This window comes from Plecotus auritus (genome assembly GCF_963455305.1).
Source record: "Plecotus auritus genome assembly, chromosome: 3".
Lineage (NCBI taxonomy): Eukaryota > Metazoa > Chordata > Mammalia > Chiroptera > Vespertilionidae > Plecotus > Plecotus auritus.
Window position 1 is genome coordinate 157,224,903 of NC_137772.1, and position 25,010 is coordinate 157,249,912.

General features: G+C 41.5%; 2 protein-coding genes across 2 annotated transcripts in view; one reads left to right on the forward strand and one right to left on the reverse strand.

The window, feature by feature from the left end:
* The window catches only part of PTPRR (protein tyrosine phosphatase receptor type R), a 248,135-nt gene that overhangs the window by 66,318 nt on the left and 156,807 nt on the right, over positions 1–25,010 (forward strand). The window lies entirely within an intron of this gene.
* Positions 10,491–12,302, reverse strand: LOC308243862 (serine/threonine-protein kinase MARK2-like). The gene has a single exon (XM_080659661.1). The coding sequence runs from the start codon at positions 12,297–12,299 to the stop codon at positions 10,761–10,763; it is 1,539 nt and encodes a 512-aa protein (XP_080515787.1). The 5' UTR covers positions 12,300–12,302; the 3' UTR covers positions 10,491–10,760.

Genomic DNA, 25,010 nt, shown 5'->3' on the forward strand with positions numbered 1-25,010 from the left:
GGGAGGCAACTGATTGTTGTTTCTCTCTCTCTCTCCCTTCCTCTCTTTCGAAAAAGAAGAAAGAAAGGAAAGGAGTTTCAGACCTTACAGATGTTGTCTCATGGAATGTTTTATCCTCCTAACTTAAGTTCCTAAAACCAATATTGATTCAACTACGTTGGATTATAATGATAGTTTTGAAATAGCCTGTATAACTTCACAGGTAAAGCATATGTTGCAGTTGCATGTTTCCATGATTTTTCCCCCTTAATCTTAAATTATTTAAGTCATCTCACTTGTGGTAATCATGTTCAAATTATCAATGGTGCATCAGATAACTTGAAGACACATATGCCCACATATACATGTGTATGCACAATAGAATAAAGAGGAATAAAAAGATTGACTGAGTTAGGATATTAGTTCAGCGGTATCTAGAGCCCTTTCCTGCAAAAATCTGACCTGGTTGGCAGACCAAGTGGGCAAGATGGTTCTTAACCATGAGTTCATCAGAGACCCAGGTTGTGTCTTTCTTGTTGCTCCACTCTACTTTAGGAGATAAGCCTCGTTCACGTGACTCAGCATCACATCATCCACATTCTAGTCTGTAGGTGGGAAAAGAAGTGGAAGGCAAACAGCTTCTGTTGGAGGCTGTGCAGAAAGGTGCACACATGACCTCTACTGACATCTCATTAGCCAGAATTGAGTTATGAAGCCATCCCAAGCTGCAAGGCAGGCTGGGAAATGTACTCTGTAGATAAGTGGCCACGTGTTCAGCTAAAATTTGGAGGATTCTATGAAAGGAAAACGGAGATACTGGATATGGATATTGAGGAAATAATTAGCAGTCTCTGTCTAGAGAGCTAGGATGATCTCTACAGGCAAATCAGATTTGCCCCAGACTTTGTGGTGTAACCTCATCTGACTCCTGCCATAATTTGCCTGGTTTTGTTCCATTTCAGGCTGCCTGTTTTCTGTATTTGTATTCCCTTCTGTGTCTGTGTTTGCCCATGTGGCTTTATTTGCCTTTGCTACCAATTTACAGTCTTTTTTTTTTTTTTTTTTTTTTACTATGTTTCTGTCATATCACTTTTGGGTTCTGGTTTTCTGCCCCTGGTTTCTTCACCTTTGTAGCCAACCAAGTAATCTAGAACAGCAAATAGTCTAAGTTCTTCTCTTTCACTCCCAAATAATCTCAACCAATAACTTGTGACACAAGTCATTTTTATGTTGATAGCTTCCAAGAACCAAAATTCATTAAGAAAGAATGACATCAGCATGTTTAATGTTTCAGTGTTGTAGAATAGATAAACCTTGTGCTAAATAATTAGTGGTCCTACTTAAACAGATTAGATTGCTTTGAGACCAAATCTATGTTAGGTAGTCAATATGCAACCTCATTCGTGAAAACACATCATTCTAATGTACAGTTAGCAGTAATGTGGATGAACCTCTGAAGATACCACCCTCGACGAACTATTTATTCTTGATGTATTCAAGAGGCTTTGCTGACATTTTGAAAATTTTGTTTTATAACGAATGCTGAGAAAATGAGATCCAGACCCCAGGATCAATGTAAGAAAGAGTTTCCAGGTCAGGACTTTTCTCTGTAATAATCAGAGATAGAAATGTGTAAATTGAGCTTGTAGTAGAGAAATCATAATATTCCACCACAATGGGGGATATTTGTTTTCTGTCAAACTGATTAGTGCTCATGAAGGCAGCCAAAGCCCTCTGCAGCATAAAACATAAGGAAAAGAACACTTAGAGTTTTTATAGCCCAGCATCCTTCATTTTACTGATTGAAAGCCACATCCAAGAAGTAGGGGGATTTTTAGTTGAGAAAAAAAGCAAAACTGGAACCAGGTGTGGATGCTCAATGCAGAACACACTATTGCAATTTCTAACTGGCCTACATCACATCTTGCTTTATAGCCACATCTTCATTGATCTCTCCTTACCTTTTTTGTTTAATAACGTTTTTAATTTAAAAAGTTGCTTTAGCCTGGCTGGCATGGCCCAGTTGTTGAGCATCCACCTATGAATCAGGAGGTTATGATTCGATTTCCAGTCAGGACACATGGCTGGGTTGTGGGCTCAATCCCTAGTAGGGGGTATGAAGGAGGCAGCCAATCAATGACTTTCTCTCACCATTGATGTTTCTATCTCTCTCTCCCTATCCTGTCCTCTCTGAAATCAATAAAAATATGTATTTTTAAAGTCACTTTAGTTGGAAAAATGTTCAAGGAAATAAATTAAATGGTCTTGTCATTTGGCTAACCGGTTTTACAAAGTCCACATAGCAATGAGCATATATCAAGTCGGAAAAAACAAAAGTATATGCATATATACAAAAGTAGAAAGAGGACTAAACAACTTTTATACCTTTCAGAAGTTCATATATTGAAAGCCCTTTTAGAGTATAAAACTCATTTGGACACCAGAATGTTTTTTTCAAGGTCATGAAAAAAATGAATTGCAAGTCTGTTTTATGAATCTAAGATAACACAGTATCATTGGCTTTTGTTCTTGCATTTATTAAACTTGCACATGAGTTTTTAGAAGTTGAATTGAGTTAAATTCTTAAGAATTTGCTCTCTGCCTGAAAACAATGTGATTTCCTAATTGAGTGAAGAAGAGCAGCAGAAGCTGGCATTCAGCGATCAGCAGTGCAGGGCCGCTCCACGCAAACAGCACTGAGGGGCCTCCCCTGGAGCAAGAGGCCCAGTGCAGCTTTCCCCCAGGGGCCACTTCCCTGGGGCTCCTGCTTGCTCTCCACCTCCAGACTCCCAGTGGGCAGAACTTGGCTTTCTGGCTTGTTTACTCTACGCACAGCTCTTCAGCAGTCAGCAAAATTCACAGGCTGTGTGACCCAGGGGTCTGCCGCCAGCTTCTCCAAGGTGCAGGCTGCTCAGGGACAGGCTTGTCTCTCACTGCAAGTCAATGCTCTGTTCACTAAATCATTCCTGCCATGAACTGGACACATGCTGTTTGTACCTTTAACTTTGAGCATCAGTTGCCTCCAAAAGAGATGCTAACAATATTATTTTCTAGTCAGGAAGGCAAACGGTCAAAATGCCTTGTATCACGTGGCAATTACTGCTTCCTAGAGCGACAACGCAACTTTTCTCCTTTCTGAGACTTTACTCCTAAGGATCACCTGGGAATAACTTACGGCATTCGTCAACAATTATATATATTGAGGGCCTGCTATGTGCTATGCATGATTCTAGCCATGAAAGAAATAGCAATTAATAAAAGAAAGGAAAACCCTGGCCAATTGACCTTACATTACCATCGCTTATACTCTCCTAGTGTGAGTAACTCGAGCAGTTTCTCTACTAAAGTAATAGAGAAAGTGAACTAACTTTGCATTTGGCACTAACCAGGTGATTTTATCAGCCTGAAAAAGTTGGACAAGGGAGATTTTTATACATCAGAACTTTCAGTGAGGTGGTCCAAGAAATTTGGGGCTTTGCAGCGGCAGGTTGCTCAGAACCTTGTCATTCAATATTCAATGGGGCTTGCTACACAGACATATAAGCTTGTCACCATCAATATGGAGCAAAAGCCCACAGCTTAGTAAAAAATGTAATACATTTTAAAAATGGATTACATAAATATAAATATATTTATCTTTAGAAATGTTTCAAAAATGGTTACCATATTCCTTTTTTACCCTCACCCAAGGATATGTTCGCTGTTTTTATTTTATTTTATTTTATTTTATTTTGAGAGCAGGAGAGGAAGGGGGTGGGGGGAGAGAAACATTGATCGGTTGCCTCTTGTACTCACCCTGATCATGGATCAAACCTGCAATCTAGGTATGTGTGCTGAGCAGGGATCGGACCCACAACCTTTTGCTATACTAGATGACACTCTAACGGACTGGGCCACCCGGCATGGCAGATGGCTACGATATTCCGAGGCCCCTGCAGTGCCATGGAGCAACTGGAGTGCCACAGTAGCAGTGAGGGTGTGGTGCCCAGCGCCAGGTGGTGCTTTCAGTTAACTTAGCCCAAGCCCCATGAGGCTGGTCTCTGGTTCCTGTCCCCCACGATATGCCCATGCAGATTCAAAAGCCCATAGCTGCCTGAATCTCTAGAAAGCCTGCTGATGGAATCAAAGCCCAAGGCACGGTGCACCCTTTCCCGAGTGTGATCAAATGCCTAGCCGTGGTTGCTTTTTGAGGAATTGCATGGGAGGGGTGGGCAAACCCAGGAAAGCTTCTTTATTGTATTCAATCTTTGCCTTTTCAGGGGCCGTTATAGATGTCACTTTGAGTTGTACAAGGGTGTTTTTTTTTAATCAGATTTCCAGATGCAAGGTGAGCCTGTAGCTTGTCATCTTAGATACCCAAATCATTGCAATGTGTAGGGAAGCATTGCTTTTGCCCCATGCCCCCATTGAGGCTTTTTGTGGGGGTCAGGTCTCTGAGGCTACATGTGATGAAAGTGAGGTACTTGGTCTTTATTCACCCCACAAGTCATTATCCTCTATTTTCACCCTAAAGGGGGTTGTTCTCCAGCTCCTGTGCCCAGGCTGTTTCTTGTCTCGCCCTCCACTCCCAAGGCTTCAAGTACTGCTTTGCATGAGGTCTCCCAATAAATTATCTCCAGCCCACCTCTAGGTCTCACAAGCGCATCGTAGGCATCACCTCCACATTTCCCCCACTCACTAGCCCAGCTTGCCTGCTCCTGCCCCTTTATTCCCAGCCCCTGTGAATGACAAGTTTCACTCACCACTCCCTTTTCCAAACGAGAAATCTGAGTGGCATCTTCTACTTCCCTTTTCTTCACTATCCATCCCCACATCCTGCTCATTCTCCTCCTCTGAGCGCTTGTCCATCTGTCCTCTGCATTTTGGTCAATGGTGGACCCTCGGCATGTTCCTCTGACTGTGGTGGCACCCTACGGACTCCTGTCCCAATCCATTTTCCTCCTGGACCCATCCTCTTTGCCACTCAAAGGTGAATCTAGCCATGTTTTATAACTGCTACTCTCCTTAAACAGAATCTCATCACCCAAACACACACAAAATCCAAGTGACTTCCCAGCCCCATTTCCCAGTACTCCCCACTGCGCACTCCCCCCTAGCACATTCAATGACTTGAATTTCTGCAAATGTACCACATTCTCTCAAGTTTTCTCTGCCTGGAGTGCCCTTTCTCCATTATATTTTAAAATTTGAGATGACATTTAAAAATCAGAAGTTTCCACCTTTTAAAACATCTGAATTTTGAACTGCTCTTGAAAAAAAAAAAAAAAAAATGGCCACCATAGAGCCCCTTTCCGGAGCTCCAGGCAGTGGCTCCTGCGGACAGAACCTGACTGTATGCCACACCACTCTCCAGCGCTGCTTGTTTTACTTACTCACATTACTTGGCTGGTCACTATTGGCATTTGAATCTGCAACCACTGACCTACAGAAAGGCAAAAGCTATGGAAGCGTTTATCAATGGATCATGGAGCTCCCAGCATATGGGAACGTTGGAACGCTGTGACTTAAATGAATAGTGTTGCTTCAGTGAGCAAGAAATTCTGCCCTGTGATTCTTTTCTAGGTTTTGGGAATAACAAATTTGGCAAGGTAAAGTTCTGTTTCTTTAGGTCTTGGAGGGAACACTAGAGCTGGCAAGGAAAGATTCTGTTTCAGAATATAAACATGAAAACAAAACATGTGAGCAAGAATCAGCAGCGCTGGGTTTTTACATTAATAGGGTGCTACTCTATGAGCCTTTCAGCTCGAGTTTAAGTGGTCAGATCTAGGTTGGAAGACTTCCTGAGGTTAAGAAAGGCTTTAACACGTTAAGCGCGCAGCCTGTTTTGTCTTCCGGATGGAAAGTATAGTGTCAGTCACCTGTGATTGACATGGTTAAGAGATCTTTACGGAGGAGTAGTGAGGTGTCAGAGGCTATAAATATGACTGGAGGTAGGACTTGCTTTCTTAGGAAGTAGAACGTTTCATGTGGCTACATGCCCGTGAGCCAAAAGTCAGGCCTCTGATGACAGCCTGCCATCTGTCCTTCCTGAGCTAGCTCTTCCGAGCACCAGCCAAAACAAAAATGGTAACACTTGCGTGGGCTGCTCTATTTTGTAGCATTTTAATAACAGAACACTTCACACCGAATGAGGCCAGAGCATCCCACAGCTGACTGGATAGGTAGAAACCCTGATTTCCTGGTCTTCATGTGCAGGCCCAAAGAATCACCTTCCATTTTTCTCAACAGCCTCGCTCCTTGTTTCTATAAAATGCCAAAATGGTTTTTTAAAAATATATTTTTATTGATTTCAGAGAGAAAGGGAGAGGGAGAGAAAGAAAGAAACATCAATGATGAGAATAATTGATGGCTGCCTCCTGCACGCCCCCCACTGGGGATCTAGCCTGCAACCCGGGAATGTACCCTTGACCGGAATTGAACCCGGAGCCCTTCAGTCTGTAGGCTGACTCTCTATCCACTGAGCCAAACCGACTAGGGCCCAAAATGGTTTTTGAGAGCATTTAATTTGGGCCTTTATCCTAGGCTATCAATTGATGATTATGACTAGTGGCATATTAATACTCTTGGTACACAATAGTGAAATAGTGCTTTCTAGTGAATTGCCAATTAAATGCTTTAAACCCCACTCCTATCCCCAAATTCACAAACTGAAATGAGTGATTCAGCAATATGTTCAACATTTATTGTTTACAGTTTTACATAGTAAGCTTTAAAATGTGGATTCTCTTGATTCCAATTAGTAACCATTAGCTAAGGGAACTCGAGTAAGTCATTGAACCTCTGTGCCACATTTTCCTCATCTGTAAACTGGGCATAGTAACAGTACCCTCTTCTTAGGGTTGTGAAGATTTAAAGAGTAGCTAGCACATGTGTGGGTTATTTTCAGCACTCTGTATGTCAGACACTGTGCAAGGTACTGAATATCCCTTGATGAACAATAGAGCTTTCATAGAGCTTAGTGGCTGGCTATGAAAGTGTAAACTATTGCACAGCTACTTGGATTCTAGCCATTCCAGGCAGCACATTTGGGTACACAAAGAGAACTCAGAGCCCCTGATGGCTAAGAGATCATATTCCTGCACAAAGATACCCTCTGGCAGAAGCACCAAGTGTGACAGTCTGATCAGGTGAGAGATCAGTGATTGTCCTTTAGATCCAGAGGTGCTGTTTTGACAATGGTGCTGCCCATAGCTGTTACAGCTTTCAAAGATAACAAAAGCTGCTTGAGCAACTGTGGCAGACTGTGCTATTATTGTTCAGGAGATTCATTGCCCTTCCCTGGGGGAGTGTGGATGGCACACTTGGCCAGGTGACTTGCTTTAATCAATAAAATGGGAGCAGAGTGGCATTTGTCACCCTAGGCAGAAGCTTTGAAAGTCAGTGTACAGTTAACTCTTTTCCCTGCCCCCCAGGTGATTGAAGCATGTCAAGGGGAAGCCCCCTGCAGCCTGGGTCTCTGGAAGACCACACTGAGCAGGACGTCCTTTGCACACAGAGTGCATGGGTGACCGTAGTCCTTTACTGTTAAAGCCACTGAGAGTGTGGGGTCCTTTGTCTGGTTGCTGCAATGGCCAGCAAACCCTGCTGCATTGATTTTTCAACCTCAGGACATGATGCTGCCCCCACATTTTTTGTTTGTTTAATGTCTTTAGTGGCTCCATTGATGCTTCCAGTCTTGCTATTCTCTTGGAGGAAATGCAGAGCAGGAGAATGAGCACAGACCTGGAGCCAAACCCTGAGATCAAGGTCCAACCTCCCCCCCCCCCCCCCCACTATCTGTGTGATCTTCATCAAATCAAATCATCAATCTGAGCCTTGATTTTATTTATTTATTTACTTATTTATTTTTGCGAAAATAGGAGTAATATCATAGAATCTGCTCAATATATCCTAAGTTTGTTCTTAAGAAGCATTTTATGAAGTTTAACACTAATGTAGAAAATAACTGAGTTCTTAAGAACTCATAGGCAGGGCTGACCCTAAACCTGTGAAACTCTAAGCCAAAACCACCCGCTGACTGACAGACACGACCACAAGAGTCAGCGCTCCTCAGAATGTTGGTTTGTGTCGGGGAGGTCAAGGTCTTTAGCTGGTATGTCCATACTCAAAAAACACTTCTCCGTCCAAAGTGCCATTCAGAATGAAGAGACTTGACAACTTTTTTTAATTTTTCAATGGCCACATTTTCTTATGCCAAATAATATTAGTGTCTCAAGGACAAGAGTTTAGACCCAACCATCAATACACACGGAGTTCTAATTGAAAGAATACAGAAATAACTGTGTTTATCCTGAGTTGTTCTTACTAATGCTTCACCATCACACAAAATGGTTAGTAAGAGCCTGAGGGTTCCCCTAGCCCTGGAAGACTGAGAACCAAGTAAGGGCAGGGGCAGTTAGAATGTCCTTCCCTGTCATTCTTTCTCAAGTATACTCCTTCTCGGTCTTCTTTCCAGGAAATCTTACTTGACAGCACAGTCTGATTTAGATGTATTCACTTCATTCATTCATTCCTTTATCGAGTATTTACCAATAAATACTCGATAAAGTGACTATTATGTATTCTAGACAGTGTGATACAGAATAGATAACTCACTGCCCGCAAGGAGCTTCCATGATGTTCTGTGTTTCCACAGGTCCCTGCATGAATCTCTATCCTAGTCTCAGTGTACATAGTCATAGGGTGAGACTACAAGATCCTGGAAGATAGGAAGAAAAGTAACCCATTAGACTTTGTATCTTCAGTACCTTGCTTGGTGCCTGGAATATAGAAGGTGTTCAATAAATGCTTCTTTCAAATGAACAAATATCAGGAATTAGAAAAGCAGGCTTTCAAATTTAATTCTCCCCCCAGAAATGTGAAAAATAAAGGATTAGTCACACCCCACTACTGATGACAGCTATTAATTGGTTCATTTTGTGAAAACTTATAACCAGACTAATGTAGCTTTAGGTGCTGCTCTGCAGTTGTTGAGAGACTTAAAGATGATCAGGGTTTGAATAAATGCAGAAAAGTAACTGCGCTCTTCTAGCTAATATAAAACTGCTGGGAAGTGCTTTGCACAGAGTATGTGTTAGGAAGCACTGAAACTAAGAAATAATCCCAACATGGTCAAGGCTGAGCGTGGGAATGTGGCCATGTGGGCAACCTGTCTGCTTCAGGAGCAGCCTGTAGTTTATGTGTTGTATAGAGGAAAATGTTCAAAGGGGAAAATGGAATGAGCAGAGAGAAAATGAAACCAAAGTGCATATAATTCTCCCTTTGAAGATATTTTCTTCTACTCATCCCATTTCCATGGAAGGGCCATTTAGACCTAATTGTTGAATACTGCAGCAGTGTGTACAGTAAACTATATGTGGAGTGAGAAATGTTTTCCCCAAAGGCACTGCTAGTTCAGAGTTGGGGAACTAAAAGGACAAGAGGAGAAGGCGTCAGGGTGTGGAGACAGGGCCGGCCAGGCTTGTTAGTGTATTCATGGGCTCGGTGACTGGTACTCCTCCCCATTTCTAAGGCATGTGGTGTGCCTTACAATGTGTTTAACTACAAAGGAGGTGCCCTAACCGGTTTGGCTCAGTGGATAGAGCATCGGCCTGTGGACTGAAAGGTCCCGGGTTCGATTCCGGTCAAGGGCATGTACCTTGGTTGCGGGCACGTCCCCAGTAGGAGGTGTGCAGGAGGCAGCAGATCAATGTTTCTCTCTCATTGATGTTTCTAACTCTCTATCCCTCTCCCTTTCTCTCTGAAAAAAATCAATAAAGTATATATTTAAAAAAAAAAAAAACTACAAAGGAGGTGAGACATACCTTTATTTAGTCATTTATTATGCAAATATTTATTGGATACCTACTGTTTGTTGGGAATCTATTTATGCTAGATACTTTTGTAGGAGTGAGGCAGACACAGACCCAGCCTCCTGCAGCTTACATTCTAATGGGAGTGTTCAACCCTTCCCACTCATCTCACTTTCTCCATTATCACTGTTCCATTTGCACCTCACTCTTTCTCTTTCACATCCTATTAGCACCCTACTACATTTGAGGAAAGGTGTTACCAAAATTTCAGCTTTCTTCTCAGTAGTAACCCAGGATTTTGGTAACACTGGTATTTCTTTCTCCTACCCCTTCCTTTCCTCCTTTCCTATTGCCCCCGTTTCTTCCCCTTCTTTCCTCTCCTCTCCCCAACTCCTTTTCTAGTAGAAGCTCACCCAGGACGTCAGAAATCCCACACTACAAATGTTTAATATCCACTCTGATAGAGAAACAGTTTCTGAAAAAGAAGATTGATAATCAGTTTTTTTTTTCTGGATCATCAAGTTTATTAGAAAATTTGGGAGTACTAAATACTTTAATAAGAAGTCCCACAAACATGGGAGCCAAGGAGCAGGGGAGGAAAGGGACCCAGGAAAAAGTCCAGTCTCTGACGTTTCAGTCAGGTAGGGGCTGAGGGGTGGACCCACAGCGAGGGCAGCCTCTCCTCTTGACCTCCAGGGGGCGCCACGCAGTCTTCCCCGCTCAGCAGGCATTCTGGGAAAGATGCTTCCGAAGACCACGGCGCTGCTGGATACCCTCCTGATGTGAGTCCCGAGCAGAGGACACCTCGGTAGTGTGCACGCCTCCATCGTCGGCTGGACCAAGTCCTCTCACCTTGCACACACAGCGGGTATTACTGGCACTGCTCTCCCAACCTCTGGCTCGTCTCCCGTACCACGTGCCCGGCCTTCCTGGAGCTCCGCATCTTCGAGTTGACTGTGGCCCTTGCCCTGACCGTCCACAATTTTAAAATTATATTGGTTTGACTTTCGCCATTTTAAAACGTTTCTTGTTGATGGGTAACCCACAGCATGTGAATTTCAAGAATATTCTGAAGGCCCTTCTAGCCAACCCCCGCTGGCCCTGGCTGTTGGCAGAGGAAGAGGCTGGGGTACCACCACCAGGCTGCCCAGCTTGGAGGCAGCTTTCATGGGCAGCTCCCTCTGGGGCTCCACCCCTGCTGCTGCGGTGGCTGCGGCTGCTGCTGCTGCTGCTGCTGCTGCGGCTGTGGCTGCTGCTGCGGCTGCTGCGGCTGCTGCGGCTGCGGCTGTGGATGGTGGGGGAGCCCCCAGGGCCAAGCTGCAGATCTGGGCTGGGGGTAGCTGTCCTGAACTCGATGGGATCCAATGGGGGAGTGGAGATCATGGTTTCCAGGCTGGGTGGGGGAGTGGTCACGTTCAACCACAGGTAGTGTGGGGGGATGGAAGGCTCTTCAGTCTTCTCATCAAATGACTGAACCGCCTCATGGCTTGAGGAAATGCTCCTGGTGTCAGGGGAGAGGTAGGGCCTTACCCTGATGGTGCGTCCTGGCATCTTGGTTTTCGTCATTCTCAGGATCCGGTATGTTCCCATCACTCTGTCAAATTTCCTTTGCGTTACTGACTGCTGGATCTGGTCCTCCTTGAAGCCGAGGTCCTGCATCATTTCTATTACCTGGGGGTCCAAGTCACCCCAGGGCGGCTCGCTGTAGGGCCTCAGCTCTTCCTCCTGGCCCATGTTGAGCCAGGGGTCCTTCATGACATCTTCCAGGGTCGGTCTTTGGCTGGGGTCGACAGTCAGTAACTTTTTTAGAAAATTTTTACCTTGCCTTGTCATAAAGTGTGGTACGACGAACTGCCCCGTCAGGACCTGCTCCTTCAGTTTTCCAAAGCTGTCCCCCAGGAACGGCACCTTCCCCGTCACTGTCTTGTACAAGGCTACCCCCAGGCTCCACACATCAGCTTTGCGGCCATCGTAGAGGTCATGCTGCATGACCTCTGGCGCCATGTAGTAGATGGTGCCACAGAAGGTGCTCAGTTTGTGGTCGTTCACCTCCCGACTGAAACCAAAGTCTGCCAGTTTGATGGTCATATCATCATCTACCAGGATGTTGTCCGGCTTCAGGTCTCTGTGGGCGATGCCCTTCTGGTGGCAGTACTGGAGCGCGGACACCACCTGCCGGAACGCGGCGCGGGCTTCTCGCTCGGTCAGGCGGCCGTGCTTCTCCAAGTGTTCGAGTAAGTCCCCTCCCCTCACGTGCTCCATAACTAGATAAAACTTGTCCGGGGTGGCAATCACCTCAAATAACTTTGTGATATTTGGATGATTGAACCTCTGAAGACAATGGACTTCTCGATAAAATCTAGGAAAGCCCTGCCGACTAATGGCCTTTACAACCACCTCTGTCCCCGTCAGTACGTGCCGGGCCAACCTCACCTTGGCACAGGCTCCCTTGCCGATGGTGTTCCGGAGTACATAATCACCAACACAGCGCTCCTCGATGGTAGAGGGGTCTGCAAAGTCATTAGGCATGGCAACTCCAAAATAACAAAACAAAAATAAATAAATAAAATAAAAAATAAAAACAAAAAGAAAAATAACACAAAAAAATAAAACAAAATAAAAATAAAAAATAAATAAATAAAAGAAAAATAACAAAAGACTAACCAAAAAAAAAAACAAAACCAAAAACAAAAAAACAAAATTAAATAAAAGAAAAATGAAAAAAAAGAAAAAAAAAGAAAAAAAAACAAAAATGAAAAAAAAACAAAAATGAAAAAAAAAACAAAAATGAAAAAAAAAAACAAAAATAAAAAAAAAAGGCAAAAACAAGCTAAGGAGTCCAAGTCCAACAGGTCACCACAATCAGCTTCCTGGGCTATACCGGACAAAATCCTCGGCCCAGTCAGGGCCTTATTATAGGAGAGGTTTGCAATTTCATCACAATGGCACCTTATGAGGTCAGAGCAAGAAATGGACCAATTATGCCTGGGGATAAACCATAGTGGTTTTCTCATTTTTTTGGTCTCATGACCCTTATACTCTGGGAAAAACAAAAAGACACACATTTTTGTTTATTTGGGATATTATATTGATATTTATTTTATTAGAAATAAAAATCTACTTTAATTACAATAAATGTTCACTGGATTAACAAAGAGTTTGTGGTAACAAAATATGGCCAACTACTTAATCAAAGTGATTCATAAAAACATCTTAAAAAACAGTCATGTTCTGTCCTCACGCAGCTTTTGGGGCAGATAAGATAGGACCAAGGAGGGCTGAAGTCGGGGTTTCCAGGGATGTGGTTGCTCAGTGAGACTGAGGAAAAGCCAGCTTGTAGGAGCCTCGCTGTAAAGATTAAAGAAGATGATTCGTCCTTCCACTGGTACTTGCTAAGGACGAAATAAATTTGGACCTGCAATAAGGCTGCAAGGTACGTTTACATTTTGAATACCCATTTCCAGATGACACAAAAGACCTCTCTTGATGAAAGTAAGTCTACAGAGGTACAAAGGGTGGGGTAATATGTTGGGGCAAATTCTACCCTTTATGGAGGCAGAGAGGGAGCAGGCAGGCTTGAGGACACTTTGGCGGAGCCTCTGGCATATTCTATTTCAAACTAATCTTCTAAGAAAAATCCCTACTTTCAGTACATTGAGTGTTTTAATCACATGTATGTTATTCTAGTAATCATTTTCCTTTAAAACTTCCTAAAGTCTCAGCTTTGTGTAAAGGGAATCTTTAGAGGGATTAGCCTGTGAGCTTCTCCCTCTAGAACACTTTTGTTTGTTCATTTTTACCTTACTGCTGTGATGCTCGGCTCCTAAACATGATAGTCTTTGCTGCTGAGCTGATTGGGACCCAAATGGGGGACATTTCATCAATGCTAGACAGATGTTTACAAGTTACAGTCACAGATTACAATAAACTCAGGAAGGAAAGAGAGAAACTTTCAAAGAAAGTTGCCAGTGTAAGAGTTAATTATATCTATTTGTAAAAATTGTATTAATAGTTACTTAAGAAATAATACCAATAGAATAGAATATTTTCTTAGCATAATCTCTTTCAGCAAGGTAAATACAGACTCAAAGATAAGACATTTAATGTAAAACTGTCAAGGGAAAAGTCAAGATCAAAAAAAGAGAAACAGGCAATCCTTTTTTTCAATATGCTGCATCAATTATATGCTTCTAATTGTGCCCAAATGAGCATATAGCTTTTTTATGTTTTTCTTTTTCTTTTCTTTTTTTAACTTTCTTTTGTTCGCGTGTGTTTTTTCCCATTGACCTCCTCTTCTCCACACCCACCCCTCCCCAGCCTTCACCACACCATTGTCTGTGTCCACGGGCTATGCATATATGCATATAAGTTCTCCGGTTAATCTCTCCCCTCCCAACCCCAACCCCCACCTTCCCTCTGAAATTCATCAGTCTGTTCCATGGTTCTATGTCTCTGGATCTATTTTGTTCTTCAGCTTATTTTGTTCATTGGATTCCACATATGAGTGAGATCTTGTGATACTTATCTTCCTCTGACTGACTTATTTTGCTTAGCATAATACTCTCCAGGTCCCTCCATGCTGTTGCAAAGGGTAATAGTTCCTTCTTTTTTACAGCAGTGTAGTATTCTATGGTGTAAATGTACCACAGGTTTTTTTATCCACTCATCTGCCGATGGGCACTTGGGCTGTTTCCAGATCTTAGCTATGGTAAATTGTGCTGCTTTGAAAATAGGGGTGCATATATTTTTTTCTGATTGGTGTTTTGGGTTTCTTAGGATATATTCCTAGAAGTGGGATCTCTGGGTCAAATGGGACTTTGTCTCCAGACAGAGCCAGCCCTCCACCAACTTGGCCACTTTGACAGTTGAACTACAGCCCATTCACTGAATACCACAACCAAGTCCTAAAAGACAGCAAGGGCAGCCTCTTTCTGACTAGTCCTGCCCTCCTCCGTCCTCTCGCAGCGGCTGGCCTTGACTTCTGGCCTCTGAGACCTCTGTGTGGTCTCACCTCTCCCAGGCAAGGACCTGGCCCCTGCTCAGGCAGCTTCCTCCTCCCATAGCTGGGGTCAGGCCCTGTTCTCTCCTGGGGAGTGCTGTCTTTGCTCCTGCTGCCTCCCCTTGTGGGACCTGTAAGGAAGGAGGTGAAGTTTCAAGGTAGCAAAGAGAGTTAGGAGGGAAGTACAGTAAGTGTGAGGTGTAAAATAGTAATTCTAACATAAAATAAAAACAGGGCTCCGTGGGAGCTGATAATGCTGCCGCTGGGTCAGAGCAAGGTCCAGGACAGTTTTTCTGCTAATCACTTTCTCTCGTTTCTAAGAGAAACAATGGTCAGGGATACTATAACTTGAAAGAGTATTAACAGCAGTATCCAGGTGTTCAGGGAGTTGAGTTTTTTGCCCTGTTTGTGGGTCAGTTTTAGAATGTGCTACAGCAGCTCACCACCCATTTCTTTCATTGTTATAACTGCATGTATGCAATTGCAACAATACCTCTGCTGTTTCATTCTCTTTCTAGCTTAACAGATAGTCTTAAACCTCTGGATAATCCTACATTCCAGCTACTTTATTTTTTAAACAAAGCCGTGTGTGTGTGTGTGTGTGTGTGTGTGTTCTTTGCATTGCAGAAGAAAAGGCAAATGGAGAGAAAATTAGGATAAAAAGTGAATCCAAAACATTTTTATTTGATATTTTTAAAAATTGGGCTTTAGGGGAAAGGTATTATACCCAAGGATAATACATGCACCCACAAAATTGATCTAAAGAAAGCTCAAGCTCTATGTCCTTAATTTTATTGGCATTATGCTCTAATCAACCAATGAATTAAGAGAAGAAAGGACATTTCAATCAATTGTGGTCACAATGAAGCCAATGCCTTTTTCCATAGCGGCAGTTTTCTAAAGGCCAAAGAGCATTTTAAAATGCTTTCTTTCAGATTACTTATTGGCAATCCTGCCTTGCTATCAGTGGAGGGAGTCATGTAACTTCCGTCCTCTGCGTTCATTCAGAGGGTGTCTAGAAGGTAGGAGGAGCTATTTATATAGATGCACACCCGGAGGGAAGAGGCTCCACAGCTCGCCGTCTGACTGCGTGCAGAATCCTGGCATCTCTTGCTTTATCCTCTGCTGCGTACCGTACCACCATGTGTCTGGTACCGGGCACACGAAATTATGAATAAACGAATAATTGGCTCAGCCTCCACAGTGCATGACAAATGTTTTTCATGAACATTACATTCTTTTTTTTTTAATTTGAGAGAAAATTAACCTCGTTTCTGGCATTAATTTCCACTTGTCTTCCTCCCGGCAGCATGAATTGTTTATTTCTCTGACGCAGAAAAGCATAACTCTCTTGTTTGTTTTGCAAACTCTGTGCATTTCCTAGGGAAACCTTTTCTGTCTTCACCACTCGCTTGTACAGATTCCAGTGGGTAATTCAAATCTGTTCAAGTTTCATGTCGCTGTCTGTTTCTTGTTCTCCAGGTTGGGGTAAAGTGTTACCTCTTCCAGGCGGCCTTTCCTTGGCATTTCCTGCAATGCCCCAGCAAACCGAGCCTGGTATACAGTGGTGCTCACTGAGTGCTTAGTGGATAATTGAGAGCTTCTTGGAATGTTAAGATTGATTTTTCTATCAGTATTTGAAATTTTATACAGTAACCACAGAAATAAGACATATTGACCAATATTTTCCTTAAATAAATATAGATTTTTTTTCCCCCTTACCAAGTAAGCTCTCACCGCACTAGCCTTCATGCCAATCCTCAACTATGCCAAACTTACTTTTTGTGTCAGGACCAATGCATTAAAAGAAATAATAGCTTTCAACATATCTTGCATTTAAATGAACACTGTTGACAAATACTGAAATATCGCTTGAAAGATGGGATCTCTTTTTGGAGGGAAACAGGCCTGTTTGGACAGTGGCCTGGTATTTTTCTCAATCAATACTTTTTGAACTGGTGTTTACCTTGGACATGTTAAAGTAAAAACTTTTTTGACACTTGTTAATGTGATAAGGAAGGCTTTATTGGGGACTATATTTCGATAGGAGATAAGACTGTTACAATAGAGGAGAAAGACCAGACTCAACTCCAAATACAGCCAAGACAGCTTGGGATTTATAGCTAACAAGAAGAATGAGGTGTCAGTGGATGGAAATTACTAAGAGGAGACATCAAAGGTAGGGGATTCTTGCGAAACCTAGTTAACAGGATTCTTGCTGAAGGCAGGCCAAGGACTAATATATCAAAGATGGAAAATGAGATCATTGGTCACATATCAAGGGTGATCACATATCAAGGGTGAGGATTCTCTCTAAACTGATTTAAGAGTCTTGCTCAAACTGGACTTGGCAGGCTGAGGCCCGACCAAGGATGCGGTCTAGTAGTAAACAGGACTCGGAGGAGCCTGCCTACGGTTTGGTCAATGAAAGAGTCTTTGTCTGCAGTCATTTTCTTGGCCGATTGAGCACCTCTGTGTACCAAACCAACAGAACAGAGTAGTGGCTAACGGTGATTTCTGAGCAGGGCACTCATTATGGCTTAAATTGCAGCTGTCAAGCATTGTTGTTGATTTTGTATAAATGTACTCACCCCTCCCCATGTCCTGTGTGCAGCCAGTTCGCTTGCATAGGAGCTGTTTTGTTTTCCTCATGCTATTTCAAGCTGTTGTTAGTATTCTTTACTCCAACACTATATACACAGTTTTATTCTTTTTCATTTTTAGCTTAAGTTTTCTAAAAATTGATGCACTTGGTTCACATTTCACAAAATCAGATGGTCATAGTTGGGGGACTTCTTTTTTTTTTAAAAAAAAAATGTATTTTATTGATTTTTTTTACAGAGAGGAAGGGAGAGGGATAGAGATTAGAAACATTGATGAGAGGAACATGATCAGCTGCCTCCTGCACGCTCCCTACTGGGGATGTGCCTGCAACCAAAGCACATGTCCTTGACCAGAATCGAACCTGGGACCCTTCAGTCCACAGGCGGACACTATCCACTGAGCCAAACCGGTTAAGGCAGGACTGCTCTCCTTGCGTGGAGTTTATACTGGATGCAGAGACTGTCTTCAAATAGTTACACAACACAGAAAGTGTGCACATTTATATTATTGGATTATTTAATTCTAAAGCCACTGTATAGCCACTGTATAAACAAGTCTGACCAAAAGCAACTTATATAAAGGCAATATATATCTCAGCTATCCTCTCCTTTCTGGTTCTCTGTGTTCCTCTCCTTCCAAGGCTGCCTCCAGTTCTTTCATCCCATGCCCTTAATTGACCTTCACTTTCACACTCAACTCCCTTCTAGACTATAATAGAGAAAAGACCTGAAGGATTCCACTGGAAAGTGACTTAGAGGTCTACATCTTTCAAGTCATGTGCATTCTAGAGTAGTTATCTCAGGCAATGTGGAATAAACTGAAGTGAAATTTTTTTTTGAGCAATTGGAGATTATCAGCAGCCCTTTAAATCACAGCTCATTGGCAAAACCTAACTGTGATTATGACTGTACTTATGATCCTGACCATAAATATTTTTAAAACATATTGGCCAATGCCTAGTTTTTCCTTTTATTCTTCCTTTTCTGTAGAAGACTGTGAGCTCCTTGAAGTCAGGGTTCATGCTTCCTCACTTGTGTATTCACTACAGAGCTATCTTATTCAATACGTTTGATGAATTGTAAGCTTAAATAAGGTCCTTAACATCTCTCTCATTCAAAAGTAGGAAAAGGATAAATTATCTAAAATTGTTCTTTAGTTTGCCATGATTTTAGAGATCAGTAGGGTATTTTCATTATTATTATTTTCTTTTATTTTTTTCTGAAAATATCTTTAATATACATTTCTTAAAATTTATTTAATATTTGTTACCTTTCAGGCGAGTTGATATAGAGTATTGATAGACTATTTATAAGGTAGAATGAAACAGACCTCCAAGGCAACATGAGAGCTATGAACCAACTATAACTCAAATCACTGTATAATATAAGTAGAGAAACTCCAAAATCTTAAACCATATCAGTCTCATTCTATATAGCTCCCTTCCAGATTATTGATTTCAATCTTCATTTGTAACTTTGTTTACAAATAATGTCTGGCTATCTAAGAAGTACAAGAATAGTATTCTCATATACCCTTCACTTAGTTTCCCCTGTACTAATATTTAACATTGGCTTTGTCAACCTCTCTCTCTTCCTCTCTCTCCCTCCCTCCTTTCCTCTCTCTTGTGTCATCTTTCCCTCTCCTTATCCCTTTCTAGATAGATGATAGATAGATAAATAGCTATAGAGATATGTATTTTTGTGTGTCCTATCTCACAAATTCACATTCTAGTGGGTGAAGAAAGATAATTAAAGACATAAACTAACAAGAAAAGATAATTCCAGACAGCTATAAATGATTTAGAGCAAATACATTGAGTGACACATTAAGGTGTGTGTATGTCAAATATATCTCTTGTTGACAAATATATCTCTAGAAATACACACATCTCCTTTCTTAGTGGATGTGATACTGTATGAACATCAGCCTGGTTTGAACCAATCATTTTGAACTGGCATTTCCTTTGGAGGCACTCTCAATCTTTCTTCAACCTATTGAGCATCACTGTGTACCTGTACAATAGAAAACAGTAATGCTGATGGTTATTTCTTGAGCAGGTTATTCATCATGGTTAAGTTTTAGAAGTCAACAAAATATATTAAAATTTTTGAATCATTGAGAATAAATTGCAGATATGTTGACTCTTTACCCCTAAATAGTTCAGTGTATGGTCCTTAAATAATATTCCCTCAGTCATAGAATGATTATTAATATCATAAAAATACCATTGATACTATTATCTAACATATAGACCTAATTCATTGAAAAACAGCCTCATAATGCCCTTTACAGCAAAAGAAAAAAAGAAAAGAAGAAAGAAAGAGAGAGAGAGAGAGAGAGAGAGAGAGAGAGAGAGAGAAAGGAACATTGATTTTTCAGATAAAAAAGTTGGTCTAAATAAGCAAGTAATTAAACTTGAGGTTCTTGTCCCATGATTTTCAGTACTTCAAGTATAAACTACTTTCTGTTTTGTTATCTGTTTCAGGTTATGGATTTATGGTGATGACTACTCTTATACTATATAGAGAGTTGTTCAAAGGTCTTTTTTTTGAGACATGCTCATTCATTTTCATGTACACCTACACAAAGGTCATTTTTCTTGGGGTGTGCTCCTTCATTTCATATTTGTTTGTAAATATTTGTGCACCATTGCATGACTGTTACATTTTTACTTGTCATAAAATTTTAGATAAGAAGCTTCAGGAAACATTTGTGTTAGCGATAAGGAATGATGAATCAAAGAGGTGACTGAACAGCAAACTATTTTTACCACAAGTATTACCACCCACCACCTGCTCCTAGAAAATGATTTCCCACATTGAGAAGATATAGAAAACTCTGGAAAGGGCATTTATTCTAAATTAGCTGTAATTTCATGGCATGAGGAAATAAGAAAGACACAGCTAAAACCTACATATGTGTCTGTCAAACAATTGCAAAACTGTTTCAGCCATAACACTCATAAGGTAACTAAATTATTAGATCTCAGAGGGCAAGGCTAGTGATGGTCATTCTTTTTATTTTTTTTTATTTTTAAAATATATATTTTATTGATTTTTTTTTTACATAGAGGAAGGGAGAGGGATAGAGAGTTAGAAACATCAATGAGAGAGAAACATCAATCAGCTGCCTCCTGCACACCCTCTACTGGGGTTGTGCCCACAACCAAGGTACATGCCCTTGACCAGAATCGAACCTGGGACCCTTGAGTCTGCAGGCCAACACTCTATCCACTGAGCCAAACTGGTTAGGGCAGTGTTGTTCATTCTTATGTCTCCTAATGTGCTTTTGCAGAAACCGGAGCTCAACTGTTTGTTGAATGAATGTTAGTGGATTAATGAGTGAATGAGAATCTATACCTTCTTCCCAGATTCAGTACAAGTAATTTTGGTTACGACTAACAACCTGAATTGCTTAGTACATATAAACTACCAAAAGTTCTGTATGCTCTTGGAAATCTCAGTTTTCATGATGCTAAATCTTCACTCCATTACATATAGTTTCATATATTTGTACTTCCCTCAAACTCTATGTTAATAGAAACTCAATTATTACAGTCTGACTTCTGACATTTTTAAACAGTTTTGTCCATGGGCTGCTGTATTATGCTTTTGTTCACATTTCTCCTACATTAGATATATTGAACTTCCTGCATATGGGGTTATGATTTTCATTAAATTGCCAAATTTTCATATATTATTTCTTTAAATATTTTTTTCTGACTGCTCCCCTTCCTCCCCCCAACCCCCCCCCCCCCCCCCCGCCACACACACACACTTCAGGGGATCCAATTGCATCCTATATAATAAAAGCCTAATATGCTAAGTGTCTGGTCAACTGGTTGGCCATTCAACCAATCAAAGCATAATATGCTAATGATATGCTAAGGTGGCTCAACCACTCACTATGACATACACTGACCACCAGGAGGCAGACAGTAGACTGATCGACCAAGTCACTATGACATGCACTGACTACCAGGGGGAAGACTCTCTGACCAGTAAGTTAGCTTGCTGCTGGGGTCCCAACAATCAGGACTGAGTGAGAGGGTCCAGACATGCCCTGGAGCCCTCCTGCAGTCCCTCCCTGGCTGGCCAACCTCCCATGTCTCTCCTTGGCCTTGATCATGCACTGGTGGGGTCCCTCGGCCTGGCCTGCACTCTCTTGCAATCTGGGACTCCTTGGTGGATGTCAGAAAGCCAGTTTTGACCCGATCCCACAGGGAGAGCGCTGCCTAGCCAGAAGCCGGGCTCGTGGCTAACGAGTGCAGCCACAGTGGCAGGAGCCTCTTCCACCTCTGTGGCAGCACTAAGGATGTCTGACTGATGGCTTAGGCCCGCTCCCCCCTCCTCCCCTGCCCCCATCAGACCTAAGCTGTCAGTCGAACATCCCCCAAGGGCTCCTGGACTGCGAGAGGGCACAGGCCAGGCTGAGGGACCCCCCCCTCCCCGAGTGCACAAATTTCATGCACTGGGCCTCTAGTAAATATATAGTAGGCCATTTGACATTGTCTCACAACTAAATGAGGCTCTGTTCATTGTTTTCCTATCTTTTTTCTCCATGTGTTTTATTTTAGATAGTTTCTATTGCTATGTCTTTAAATGCTTTAATCTACTCTTCTGTCTGATCTAATTTGCTGTCAAATCCATCCACTGTATTTTCTATCCTAGATAATATAATTTTTATCTCTAGTAGTGAGACTTGAGTCTTTTTCATATCTTCACTATCTCTTCTTAGAATGCTCATACTTTATCTTATTGAGCATTTGTAATATCATTGTAATAACTCCTTTAATTCCTTTGTATATTACGCCTATATCTGTCATTTCTGGGTCTGTTTCTTTTCTTTCTTTTTTTTCTCTGCAATATGGGTTACATGTTCTGTTTCTTTGTATGACTGGAAGATTTTTTTTTTTTTTTTTTTTTTTTTTGGTTCTGGACTTTGGGAACTTTAACTGTGTGGGTGCTGGGTATTTTTGTATTCCTTAAATATTTTAAGCTTTAAGTTTCTTTGTTAAATTTCCAAGTAGTTAACTTACAAACAGTTTGGTTCTCTAGAGATTTGTGTTCAAGACTTGGTTGATTCCCTCAAGACTTTATTAGGTGGGATCAGAGTAGTGTTTAATCTAAGGCAGAGATCATCAAACTATAGCCTGCAGGCCAAATCCGGCCTACTGTTGTTTTTATGTCTTGAGGGCACCACTCGAGCACTGTGAGTCACAAAGGCAAAACTGAGACTTCTTTCTCTACTCCCAGAGCCTGTCATCCCACTGTTCAGACCTAGCATGGGTTGCCACATACAGGCTGGAGACCTCACTGTTGGCAATTGCTGAGCTTCAAGCAGTAGAATTTTAGTCTGTGAATCAGCAACTTAACAAGTCCAAAAAAATTGGAAGTACTTACATAACAAGAAAAAACACCTCCTTACCCTACTCACCACTTGATCGGGGGAGGGGGGAGATAGGCTATCCATGTGGGCATATTTTATGTCTAATTGCCACTTGCTGGAGACATTCCTGATAGGAAAGCATTGGCTTCAGGAGCAAGGTCTGGCCAGCATGTGAGAAGGGGAGGATAATGTTATAGATTGAATGTTTGTGCCCCCCACCACCACCCTCAGTCTAACCTCCTTGGCCTTTCTGAATTCTACTAGTAAACTCCTCTGAGGCTCCATTCAGGTTCTCTTCTCTCCAGACAGCAAGCTGAGATACTGGTGAGCTTCCCCCGACTGAATTCCTTCTCTCAGGGATCACTGTCCTATGCTATCTGTTGTCCAATGTCAGCAAACCATTGTTTCATATATTTTGCCTGGTGTTTTATTTGTTTCAAGGAGGAGGGTGAATCAGTCCCATTTACTCCATGATGCTTGAAAGTGTAATTTTTTTACTTCTCAAATTTGAAGTATCAAAATATCCATGGGATTTAAAACTTTGATGAGTTAAGTTCAAAGGAGACAGGAGATGAATTTTGACAGAGAGATTTCTAATAAGTTCTATTTTGACAAGAAAGTAAAATGTCTGCCTTGAGACAAGCAGAGTTTTCAGAAGGTTTCCCAAAGGACTTGTGATGGGCCAATAGTAAAATTATCTTTTGTCCCCTAGAAGGCTTTGTCAAGAGAGTTTAGTTTTTATTTAATCCTAAGGGGGTTTTTGTACATTGAATATCAACATTGTGGAAGGAAAATAGGTCAAAGAGATGGCAGCTCATTAGCCAATGCCATGAACAGGATGATGGGTTTGTGTGCTTAGGTATAAAGATGAAAAGCTTGGTTCCTACTGCATATATTAAACAGTTAAGGCATCACATATCATAGCAAAAGAAGTGTTGGCAAAAACAATGGTTCTCAATCATGATTCTGAGACAACCCAAAGTGCAACAAATGATCTCAAAAATAAAAATGTGCTGAAATTCTTTCTCCCAGATGCTAAAACTTAAAATTAATTTGCTACCCAAACATTGATTTTTCAGATAAAAAAGTTGGTCTAAATAATCAAGTAATTTAACTAGAGGTTGATTTGAAAGAACCAGAAAGGAGAGGGTGTAATTTTCTTATTGCTGACTCTATTCAGTTAAATTTTAAATCTGTCCATGATTTATGAAAATGGAAGCACATCAGCAATAATAATGCAAAAACCCATTTAGTTTTATCTATAAGAAGAGCACTTTTCTGAAGGGCATGCTTCTCTTACCCCTAAGATAATATCCATCTGACAGAAAACACACTGAATTGATTCTCAAGCTACTATCTGAGTTCATTGTGACAGATTGCCAAGGGGAAAGAAAGCTTATTTTCTTCTTGTCATTAATAGTTAATTGTTATTGCACTTTCTCCGATGGGAGATGTGGGTTAGGGAAATCATATCCATCCTTTCTAAAAGTGCTGCAATATTATTAGAGGTGCTCATGCAGCAGCAAAATAAGCCTATTCTTTGGGGGACTAAATGGAGTTGGCCTATAGATTTTTCTTTCTCCCTTTTTGTAAAGCACTTTAGAAAATCACTCACTTTCATAAGGAGTCCACCTGGAGTAGTAAGTCAGTGTTAATGTTTCATGAAAGCTTTCGTGTTCTGGAAAACTTACACTGATGTACTGTGATGCTTGCCTTTTGGAGGGTCATGTGGGTGCCCATGGTAATGCTTTATGCATTACTGAAATGTTTATTTCACCTGCTCTACTGCCCGGTCTCTTGTGCAATTGTATTGACACTTGGAACAACATCTTACAGTACTGTGAGCTCCTCTTTTAATCTGACACCTCTGGGATTTTGTGGCTTCCCTAATTGGAAAGAAGAAGAGAAGAAAGGTGTCAAGAAGGTCAACTGGTGAAGAGAAAAAGCAGAATTTTAAACTGTCTTTAAACATAGTAGAAAGACAAAGAGATCTTTTTGACAATCCCTTCCAATTGGACAATACATCTTAAAGGTTCTTGACTGAGTTAAAGTAAGCTGAAATGCTAATACAAAGTAATGTCTTAAAAACAAGAAAATCTTGATGTAAATATTAGTAAATGCTAAATGAAACCGTTAAAATGTTGCTTTATTTGCAGCTTTTAAATTAGGCAAAGGCTCTCCTTCACAGGGCAATGTAATGGCTAATGCTCTAGCAGTAGAGTTGAGTCTTATGTTCACTGATTATAGCT

What these genes read in the sequence shown, in the direction of transcription:
- LOC308243862 (XM_080659661.1), bottom strand. Translation starts at nt 12,299, where the DNA reads ATGCCTAATGACTTTGCAGACCCCTCTACCATCGAGGAGCGCTGTGTT.